General features: G+C 38.8%; 1 protein-coding gene across 1 annotated transcript in view; it reads left to right on the plus strand.

Annotated features, from left to right (window-relative positions):
- The first annotated feature begins 1,157 nt into the window (after positions 1-1,157).
- The window catches only part of LRGUK (leucine rich repeats and guanylate kinase domain containing), a 99,452-nt gene continuing 88,573 nt past the window's right edge, over positions 1,158-12,036 (plus strand). Inside the window, exons 1-3 of the mRNA XM_012739754.2 lie at positions 1,158-1,434; positions 7,766-7,876; positions 10,184-10,265. Coding sequence (XP_012595208.1) covers positions 1,162-1,434; positions 7,766-7,876; positions 10,184-10,265 — 466 coding nt within the window. The 5' untranslated portion in view covers positions 1,158-1,161. The remainder of the gene's footprint in view (positions 1,435-7,765; positions 7,877-10,183; positions 10,266-12,036) is intronic.

Consider the following 12,036-nt stretch of genomic DNA (forward strand, 5'->3'; position numbering starts at 1 on the left):
AAGCAAGAATCAAGATGAGCCAGGCAGAAAGAGATACTTTCACTGTGTCCTTTACATTTATGACTAGCAAGATAATGAAGGAAGGTAATTCTGAAAGCTTTATGTCAGTTTTAACAATCCCTCAAGCACTGAGAAAGATAATAGTCAATGGATAGTGTCCATAAGGATTTTTTCCTCCTTCTCCCCTGACAGCCATTGACAGGATCATTTTGTATTTGCAACTACTGTCATTGGAGCGTGGAGAAAAGGCCCTGTAAGGCCAGGCGGATGAGGACGACTTCCCTGCAAGGATCTCTATTGTCATCACTATGGCAATAATAGTTACTATAATTTTCATTCTGCTTTTCCATAGAGTGTCTACTTTACGGAGCTTAAGGCTAAGGGATTTAGGTCACATAAAATCACACTAGCATAAAATCATGCTTTGTAATCTGCAAGAGTATCTTATAAAACTGCAAAGAGAACCTATGCAACAAGATTAAAGTAATTACCAATGCCGGTCACTTGACTAATGCAATTATTTATGGGATGCTAATAGCTTTTCAGAAGCTTTCAGATACAGTGTCAATTTGACAGCAGTTTTTTTTTGTTTGTTTTTTTTTCTTGTCTTTCTGTTTGGATTTTTAGACCACAGCCAGTTTTTTCTCCCGGAGGACATGGTTTACCATTTGGGGGTGGGGGAATGTAAATTACTTGCAAATCGGCTCTCAGATATCCTCTGGTAGTTTCTCTTTATTAAATCATAAGGGCAGGAACCATGGCTTCTATTTCATTGTGCACACCCTCAGCTCCTAGCGCGCATATAGTTGAACTTCAACTCGAGACCTCAGACTCTGCCAACGCAGGGCTCTGCAGAAGGCTGCTTCGTGAATGAAGCGGGGAAGAGAGGAGCACGTGGGATCCTAGTGCGGGATGAAAAAGCACTAAGAGGGGCCTCAAGGTAGGGAGAAAGACAGCTGGAGACAAAGAAAAGAGGTGAAGACGAGAAAGACATGCAAAAAGGACGAGATAAACCGAGAAAAATAACGGAAGACGCAGACAAAATGAAAGGCAAAGTGGAGCGCCCACTGCAGCAGGCGAGCACGCGCGGAGACTACAGCCCCCAGAATCCCTTGCGGCGCTGGCTCCCCGGCATGTCTCCTAGGCAACCCGCTAAACAAGATGGCGGCCTACAGAGCTCCCTCTCTCCTGGGAGCCCCCGGCAGTTCACGAACTGGAGGCCAATCGATGCAGATGCGCTCAGGAAAAAAATCTCAACCTTCCTGGTCGTCTTTTCCCATGGGGCTAAAGATGAAAGGCACTTTCAGCAGGTCCTCCTCCTACCTGCTGCAGCAGCTCATGCACCGCTATCAGGAGTTGGACATGGACGGAGAGGACGAACAGGTCGAAGGGGAATCCGAAGAGTCCTCAGACTCCGAAATACAGAATCTGGAGGTGTGCCTTTCCCCACGCGCCCTCGCCCCCCACTCCCTGGTCTTCTCCTCCAGCGGTCAGGCGCTGCTACTTCAGCGGCGGCTCCCGACGCCTCCCTCACCAGCCCTAGGCTTAGCCCACACCTTCCCTGGCTCTCGCCTCCAGGAGCGCTTCTTCCTGGCGACTCTGGGGCCGCTCTTTTCTTCCCATTTCTCTTGCCCCATTTCCTCACCCCCTGCCTGAAATATCTCCGAACATCTCCTTTCTATTTCTTTAACACATTTGATTCCTTAGGAGTCGAGTTACGCAGTGTCCTTTTGAAAAAAGTATCGATATGTTTGTATGGGAGTTATGGCTTTAACTTTTTCAAACTTATACCCTGACAGTATTGTGAATAGGCAGGGTTCATCTCTGGCATCTCCAGCATCTGCTTCGTGTGACTTATGAAGTACTCCAGCACTCTTCCCCAGTTCTAGTTCCTTCAGCCTGCTTCTTGCAGGAAAAAAAAAAAAAATTACTCTCTTGAAATAATCTGATAAGTGCCTTAATAATCTGATAAGTGCTTCCTCAAAGACTAAGTGACTTAAAAGTTTAATATTACTTCTGCCAGGGGTATATGCCTCATGCAAGTAACAGGCACACACAACAGAAAGAGGCCATAGAATGAGAAATTCCTAACGTTCCCACCTGTATTGCTTGGCGTGGTCAATTTGCCTTTCACATGACTACAAATTCCCTCTTTTCTACAATACCCAACCTCTTTCTTACACTTATTATCATCCTTTTCCTTTCTGAGCCCATTGCCTGTCCTCTTGTCCTTTTCCACATCTCATAACATCACTTCCTTCTCTTGGCTTCTAGTAAATTGTTTGCTTTCTTTCAAAAACCTGTTTGGATTTGCATTCTTTCAATACACTGTTAGGTTTTCCTCTTTGTCTTCTCTTCCAGGTTTTTCTCTCCCCTTTCCTTTTCCTTCATGGTATAAATTCCTTCAAAGTCTTTTCAGAAATATGTTTTCAATATCCTCGTTATGTGATATTCTTCTGGTTTTCCCTCTTTGCATCTTTACATCTTTTTCTAGTCTCTTTTCCTCCCTGGCACCAAACATGTTCTATTATGCCTGTACCCGTTCACAGCCTCCTTTCCTCATTTGTCTTATTTCTTCTCACTCTCCCCTCCCTAACCTGCAGCATTGTCTGTTACTCCAATTCTACTTTTAACTATTTCTACTCTTTCCCAACTTGGGTTTCACTTCTTTCGTGATGTTCTCTGTTCACTTTCAACATTTGGCTCATTTCTTTCCACCCTCATCCCCCATTTTTCTTTCCACTTCTTCTAATTCCTTCTACATGAGCTTGTTACAGTTTAGTTTGGCTTAAAGTTGACCATAGAAAGCTATTTCTTCTGCCACTATCAGAAGTTAGAATACTATTAAATATTATTTTCCTTAGTACTACTTTTGTCTTTTTTTGGTTTACTTTGCTACCTTTAAAAGTGACTATTGCAAAATGGTAGCAGTGTTTTCGCAACTTTGAGATGTTTGTATGGTTTCCACCAGCTTCCACCCCAGAGGAATTCACAAATGAGCCACCAGTATACTTTATTATTGTAATTAACACATATCTTTTCGGCTATGGGGTTCATTAGTACCATTGTTAATCTGTCTTCAGTATGCCATTAACAAACCATAGAAGGGGTAGACTTGAAGTAGTTTCTTTTTGGCTTGAGGATGTGTGTGGAAAAAGTTGCATTATCTCTTCCATTTACATTCTAAATGTTAATATTTATTTTGTATTCTTACATACTGTTTTGGCTTTCATAGTATTAATAAATTTTAATACGCTGAGTATACTGAAAAGTTTTAAAAGGAAACATTTGGACATTCATGTTCAATGATTTATTTTTCATATCTTAGCCTGGTTAAGATTTGCAATGCTATGATGATCACAATGATTATTATATGCCTGTAATGCAATTAGCCTCAAATCTCAGAAGCCCTTATGAATTTAAGGAAAGCAGTACAGACCAGCTGTTCAAAACACTGCCTCTGGAATTAAAGATTTCTATCTGAGGTTTGGTTTAACCTTTTGTTAGCTGCAAGTTACTTAACCTTTCTATGTCTCATCCGTAATGTGGGAATTAAAATATGTGTCTCATAGGAGAATTGTGAGAATTAAATGAGATCCTATATGTAAAATGCTTAGCATAATATATTTTTGATATGATTACTAACAAAACATGTAATAGTAACTTACATGTTTTTATCTGCTAACTACAGCCCATTAAGTGATTTCATTAATTTAGCCTTTATTGAGCAAAGATTTACTGATGATTGCTATGTAGGAAGCACTTTTTGACTATATACAGCAGAAGTGTCTGGGCCCAAAAACTGAAGAACAAAAACCGCTTTTTTTCCCAGTAACATAATGTGACTAATAATGCCTACTCATGGGATGGTTATGAACATCAAATTTAATAAGAAACTTTATATTACCATTCTTAATATAGTGTCTGATACAGAATAGACTCTCAAATTATAGATATAATAAAAGCAACAGTAATGACAGAAGATGACAACATGATTGAGGACATACATATATGGTCCCTGTTCTCAAAGTGAGATAATTTGAGTAAATCATAGTAATTCAGCCTCTGTAGTATACTATATGGAGTAATTCAGCCTCTGTAGTATGCTATATGTACAGATGACAACCCAATTGCAGGGATCATGGAAGACTTTAGGGGAAATAGACTCCGGTCTCGGTGGAGAGGTGGTGTGTGGGCAGGCAGGCAGCTGAAATTTTCCTATTGATGAGTTGTAGGTGAGAGTAGAAGCAGCAACCTAGATAGGGGCCAGATTCTGGAGGGCTCTGTGGACTTGAGTTGTACGGACATGGACTTGAGTCTCTAAGCAGTGGGAATTGCTTTATTGGCCAGGTGGGATTAGATTAGAGGATACTAAGACAGAGGCAGGTGGGATTAGATTAGAGGATACTAAGACAGAGGCAGGGAAATAAGTGGGCAGACTCTAGCAATATCTAGTGGGGAGGGAGAGAGTCTGGATTAAGGCAATGGGAATGGAAAGGAAGCTTAAAGAAAAAACGTATTTAAGATATTTAAGATGGGACAGTTACTAATTGAATATTAGAAGTGTAGGGTGAATGTTAGGCCTATGGCCTGGTCTGGGAAGATATGAAGGCCATTATCTACAATAGGAATCAGGAAACATGGAGCCATGTGTTAAGGAGTTGGATATATAAACCATAAGACTGGAAATCAGGAGGGGGTCTCGGATTAGGTCTCCTGCTTATCTCTTATTTACCATACTCCTGAAATTGCTTGTGTAATTGTCTGTATCCAAGACAGTAAATCCCTTTCAGATAGGTACCATGTCTGTTTGCTTATTCACTTATTCACCATGTCTTATCCACTGAGCCTAGCATACTGGCCGGCATGTGCTAGGCATTCTATAAAGATTTTTTTTCCCTAAATGAATGATGAACATGATATAGTCCCTGCTTCAATGCAGCAGTTGAATGTGAACTTGATTCAGGTTTGGGTATGGGTGTGTGTAGTTGCAATCAGGGGACAAGTAGAGACTTGAGGGTAGGGAGAAATTGAAATTGCCCATAGGCTTCCCAGTAGGGAAGGGGGTACAGTCAGGAGAAAACCGACTCTGAGAAAGGGAAAGATGAACAAACTGGAGATTTTGTTGTGATCAAAGAACAAGTTCAGTAGGTGCTGCAAAGGTTGACACATAGGTAGTTGTGGGATTAGACAGTGGAATACTGGGGATGGAGGTTTCTAGAAGCAGTTTATCATGATGATTAACAAGGTCCAGAACATGGCCCTGGGAGTGGGTGGCTGAAGTTGGGTGGAAATCAAGTTTACATTGTCTGGAGTTGGGGCAGTAAAGAAATGTGTGTGTGTGTGTGTGTGCGTGCATGTGCTGGGAGTAGGGGTGTTGGATGGTCATCCATAGGGATTCTGATGCCAAGATAAGGGTAGGGTTTGTGAAGGTTTGAAAATGACCAAAGACCAGAAGGGGAAGGCATGATACTGCCAAATGGCAGGAATCTCAAAGAAGGTGTGAGGGGGTTGCTGTGCAAGAGTCTTGCCTTGGGAATCTGGGAAAATGCTGACAAGTGTGGCCTGTCTCCATGTCAGTAGCTACATTGAAAAACAAGCATCCACCTGCTATAAGTAAGGATACAATGCCTTCTTAGGAAATGGAGGGAGTCAGGTGAACTTCAGAGGTCTAGGTGGAAAGTTTTGGAGGGAAGGTAACATCCCTCTAACTCCATTCCTTCCTAGGTCTTATAATTTCTTAAAATTGGAACAGTATTAAGAAAAGTAAATGTGTTTCATTCTGTGAACAGGTTGATTGGTATAGATGAGTGAAACATTAAGATGTGGAATTTCTGACTTCATCAATTAGTAGTAACAATTGTCATTTATTGGGAACACTTGCTATGTACCAGGCACTGTGCTAAGAGTTTTGTATCTATTATTTTTTTTCTTTCTACCTAAAACATTTAAAGAGGATATAGAGGAGGAAAGACATTCTCTTTATTTCCTATCCTTAATACCCAGGTCTATACAATAGACTGACAATAGGCAGGTAATAGGAAAAAAAGATATGCACACTTATTAATTTTTAATATTATGTACATGGGAGCATCACAGGAAAAAATAAATGTGAATACCCAAAAAAAGTGGTGAGATTTAAAAACTTGTACACCATCTTAATAGGAGAAGGGGGGAAGGGGTATAGGTCACTTAGGGGAGAATAAATGCTTTTTGGGAAAGAGGGCTAGGCCCTTAGAAAAATAGATGGGAGACATGATAGTTTTTGACAGAATCTGTCTGAGTGTGATACAGACTTATAGACTCCTCTCCTCTGGTAAGAGTCAATCTTTCCTGTTTGATAAAACTGCCAGGGAGGGGATTTAGGACAATTGAGTTCTTTTTGGAGGAGCTGCCTTTAGGCAGATAAGGGGAGTTCAGAGAAAGCCTCTCCTTGCATTTGCTGTTTTTCAAGTGCCTTCAGCTCAAAACAATCAATATACTAAAGTAGCATATTTTGGGGTGACATATCCTGAACTCCTTCATAGGTAATAACATTTTCTATTTATAGGTGAAAAATATGAGGCTCAGTGAAAACTTTACCTACTCAAAGTCACACATCCAAAATGGCAGAGCTAGTGTTCAAGCCACACCTGCCCAATTCCAAAGCACATGTGCTATCTCAATGCAGGTGGTATTCGCTTCCCCAGGTTAGCAGACATTTGGGGGCAAAGAAACTCTTTACATTAGTACAAGCCTACATACGTATATCCTCAGTACCAAGAGCCTGAGCAGCTTTGTTGGTTTCTAAATTAACATAAAGGATTTGGAAAGAGGGTATTTTGCCGTGGTAGTCCATATGCTAGTCATGGTTACTTATATCAGTGATGATCTGGTTACTGCACTTTATGTCCTCATGCTGAGGTCAGTGTTAATATGCTAGCCATTATGGAGTTGAAGGAGGCACAAACAATACTGATCTACCTGTTATCTCTTCTCTCTGTCATTTCTGGGGAAAGGATGTGTTGGGCTGCCATTAGTGCCTGGGAGGTAGACCAAGGGCCAACCTCCTAATGGAAATGATCATCACTCTTTTAATAAATCTTATAAATATACTAAGTGCTGGATATGAATCTAACAAAATTAGCCAATAGCAAGGGAACTGAGGACCTGTTTTCTTTAGCAAAAATACCAAATTTAAAGAAGCAATTGCCTTAATTTGATGTAACCATCCTTTGGAGTATGGGCAAGCAGTCAAGTGTAGTGATTAGGAGAATTGCTCTTGGGTCAGATAGATTAGGGTTTTCATTCCAGTGCTGTCACATACTATACATGTGGTTTTAGGCAAGTTAACCTCTAAACCTTAGTTTTTCATCTGTAAAGTGGAGATAAGAACACCTACCTCAGGGTTGTCAAAAGAATTAAATGAGCCAATCCATTGAGAGCTCTTAGCACAGTGCCTGGAATGGAGACACACTCAATCAATGGTAGCTATCGCCATTACTACTGATGCTGCTTCTGCTACAGTGTTCACTTGACTTTGACTGCCTAATGCAAGTGACCTCCTGAAAGTTCAGTGGCAGTGAAAACACTGATTTGGTAGATATTTATTTAATTACATGTAATATGCATATGTCCTCAACACAGAATTTTCTTTGGGGATGGTAAATTTTGAAGGGCAGAGCTCCTGGGTATAAAATATACTAAAGATGTATTAGCCATGACAAAGTGGATTGTTTCTTTTCTAATGGGAAGCCTTTCTTTGTCCACCTCTGTGGGTTTTTAGCTGGAGGAATTTGATGGGGTCCTGAAAGAAGAGGCTGTGGCTGCAGCAATCCATCAATTGGGACGCTCAGGCCCTGGGACTGAGCAGGTCTACCTCAGTCTAACTTTATCGGTGAGTATGACAAAATCACTTTGGTGGGCTACAGCTTGACAGGGAACTAAACCATATTCATTTTCTTTGGTACTCATAGCTTTTGTGGTGGCAGCAAATCTCAGAGCCTTGCATTTCATGGAGACTGGTGATAAGAGATATTTATGTAAATATTAGACTTCAAAGAGCCCTGGCCAATCTAGTAATCAGCCCCTAGATTCCTTTGTTTTCATTCTCTTCACACTTGATTTCTTTCATCTTAAGTAGTCTATATTATAGTAATCAATGCTTTCTTTCCAGAAGGTTGAATTTGATTCTGTAAAACCAATCAAAGACTCTTTAAGAATTTTCCGTCTGATCAGTAGAAGCAGCACTGAAATTTATATCTGAATCCAAGGGAACAGAGAATTTTGATATTGACTTTAACCCCCTAAGTATGTCAGGAAATAAGTGGCTTTGAGCTATATCTTACTTTCCAAAAGATATCTATCATTAAAGAAAAAAAATCTCAAAAATTGATGAATAACAATAGATTTCAATACTACTTATAGAGTAGCACAAAATCTTGGCTCCCATTTTATCATAAGAGAGGCTATAAGAGCAGACTACTCAGAGTACTTAATCTGCTTGCCTTGTTTGTTTCTCTGTAGTTTTACAAAAATAATTTAATTCCTTTGGCTTCCTTGTGTTGTAAAGCATTAAATATTCCTTGGAGATCTGTAGAGTAAATGCAGATAACATAGGTGGGGGAAAAAAAAGCACATTGAAATTTTACTGTAACACCATGCTTTGGCTACAGTGTATATAATTGATTATAAGACTGTTCTGTCTTAGACTTGAATTAGTACACTATTCAAGAAACGTTAAGCTATTTTCACCCACGCTGGTTTCATGGCATGCCCTTTGAGGTCAACATATTAAGACTATAATCTTTTACTATTTTCACTTTATAACATTTTATGGATGATTCTGCCAGTCAGGTAATAACATGCAGGGAGCATCCTGTATATACTGCACTATGTTAGACATTGGCATATGCTATATAATTCCAGCAGCCAATGCACCCCCACACACGTCCCTTTCAATCAATATTCTACTTATGTACATAGAGCTATGCCTTAAATTGATCTACGCCTCAAAGCAATCCTTTAAATCTTATTTCAGCTAGATGGACTGAAACTTAACTTATTTTGCCACTGACCTCCTTACATTTGAGATATTGCATGTTGAATTACTTTGCCTTAATAACCTGTCTTACTGAATACACTTTTTTAGGGTTGCCTGATTTAGTGATTATTTTTCCCCTTTATATCTTATTTATATTGCATGTTATTTTTTACTTTCCCTTATTACTTGTGTATGTATCTTTTTTTCTACCAAAGTCCTAAGTTTCTTAAGGGTACAGTATAGCACTATCCCATTGTATTCCTCATCATGACAAGCACACTGCCTGTACATAGTAGATATTCAGTAAGTATTTCTTACTATTATAGCAGTCTTCATTAAACAGTCATCATTATTCTGTATGAGAACTTGCTTATAATGATTCTTCATTGGTTGGCTTTTTTCTGACTCTGACATCACAGCATAAACCAGTAATATGGTTCCATGGGACCAAATTCCCCCCTAACTTCACTTGAAGTTCACTAGAAGCATTATTCATGGAAAGATTTTTGGACAAGAATTCAGGAGACTTGGATACTGGTTCTCTATCACTAACTTGCTATGTGACTTCAGGCTGTTTACATACCTCTCTATACTTCACACCCTTCATCTCTGAATTGGGAATAAGCTGCCCTATAGATTTCACAGGTGTGTTTGATCAGATGAGATTATTGTGAAAGAGCTTTGAAGAGGAACCCCGTGAAAGTGTAGGTGGTATTGTTATTAATGATTTCCTGATCAGGTGTGAACTCTTTAAAACTTCATTTAAATTCTAGGCCTTTGCTTTTTGTTTTCTTCTACTAGATAAAGGCCTTGTCTTTATTGCTATTATTTGGCTTTTTTAAGAAAAATGTGAAACTCTGCTCTAACATCTCCATGAACACTGCTTTAATTGGCCTTTTCATGTTGTATTCGTTCTTGCTAACAACACTAATTTTCTAAGCTGCTATTTTCTTCATAGGAATGCAATTTTTTTTGGTGGGATCTATAGTCTGTTTTGAGGTCGTATTCATAGTAGGCTTCAGATTTTGTTCTCTCACTTCTATATTTTTGAAGAAATTCTGGGTTTCTTTCCATCAACTATTCTTTCCAGATGTTGCAAGAAGGCTGAGTACTAATCTCTTAAAACAATATTAAAGCCTTTTAACTTTTTTCCCCCCTCAGGGTTGTGATTTAATTGACGTTAACATTCTCCGTGAATATGTTCACCTACAGAAGTTGGATCTTTCAGTGAATAAAATTGAAGGTATGTAATTGTTATTCTAGATTGATCACTGAATTATTTTAAAATTTAAGTGTTGCAGTTTGTAATACAGTTTAATATTGCCAAACTTGATATAAGTAATCTGTGGATCAATTTACATATGGATCCTTTGCTTTCCATGCAAAAACAGGCACCAGTGATTGATGAATAAAGAAAAAGGCAGAAGTCTGAAATATTATATGGTTGAGATGTGCTCCACAATATTTAAGAATATGAGATGGAATGTTTGCTTTATCTTTTCCTTTAAAGAGATCGATCATTACTTCTTCAATACTTTCTGAATGTTTGATGATTCCTTTTCTTTCCCTCTATTAGTTGATATTCAGTGCAAATGAATTAGTCTTTTTTTTTCCTTTACTGGATTATTTTCCTTATTTTGTTTTTGCATTTACATTTTAAACCTGGTTAGCTCTCCTATTCTTAGTATTTGAGCACCAGGGATTCACAAATTAATTTCTTCTCCTCTTTTTGCTGTCTTTATTTATTTAGTTGATTCTTTCAAATCTAACTTCACCATTTGTAGTTCTATATATTTGTTATGACATCTTGTTCACATTTAATGAAATTAGTCCTACAATTGTCATATTTTCTTCAAAGCTTGATCCTTGTTTCTAATTTTGTGATCTTATTTGAAGTTGACAGTGTACAATGTTTGTCTTTAGATTTCCAAGGATGTAAGCAAATCATTACTTTTGACCTGCTTTCTTCACCAATAATCTTTCTACTTGTTTCTTTTGCCTGCCTTTTTTATGACAATTAAATGTTGCTGATATGCTCTTCTGTTTCATTTTTCTGATTTTTCACCCTCATATGGCACTAATAATCAAAATTTACTCTTTTAATGGCTAAGAAATATTCTAGCTTGTTTTTATTTTGTAAATGCTGTTTTTGAAAGAGTTTTATTATTTTTTTCTAGTTTTATAAAGCTTTATTATGGAAAATTATAAACACACACAAATAGAATATTGGAATGAGCATTGAGGTTTAACAATTATCACTCCATGGCCAATCCTGTTTCATCTGAACCTCCCTGCCCCTTCCCTAGGCTTCTTTTAAAGCAAATCTCAGATTATCATATCATCAGAAAGCCTTTTTTTAGTGTTTCTGACAGGAGCACTTTGCCTACTCCACATCTCCTAAGGTCAGTTTCATTCACTAGATAAGAAATTGCAGAGTGGTGGGAGGCTTTAACAGTGCTTAGTGCTAACAAGGGAAGAGATTTGGCTTCATACCTTTGCCACTTGAGCAGGGAGCCCACAGTTACGATCAAAGCATTCCTTTTAGCTGGATCAGTCTTCATTAATCATGTACGGCTCATTTCATTAATTCATCAAGTGTTTGAGAGCCTACTGTGTGTAAGTACATTTTTCTTTTTGTGTTGACAGCCTTACTAATGTTCTCATATAGACCAAATTTCAGCTTGTATCATATTCACCTGGGGAGCATGTTAAAACAGATTGCTCAGCCTCACCCTCAGAGTTTCTGATTCAGTATATTCAGGGGAGGACCTGAGAATTCGCATTTTTAATAAATTCCCCGGATGAATATGATGCTGCTGGTCTAGGACCACACTTTGAGAACCACTGAAGTAGACACGAGGAGCTCCTGCCATCTAGTGGACAAAGGGGGCACTGCACTGAGTAGGGACGGCGGACTTGCTCAAGCTACAAGTCCAGCAACCCAGACCAGGTTTTTTTGTGGGTTTTTTTCTGTTAAATGCTTTGGAAACATTGACTGTATACAAAGTGTGAAA

The sequence above is a fragment of the Microcebus murinus genome, chromosome 9 (assembly GCF_040939455.1).
Source record: "Microcebus murinus isolate Inina chromosome 9, M.murinus_Inina_mat1.0, whole genome shotgun sequence".
Classification (NCBI taxonomy): domain Eukaryota; kingdom Metazoa; phylum Chordata; class Mammalia; order Primates; family Cheirogaleidae; genus Microcebus; species Microcebus murinus.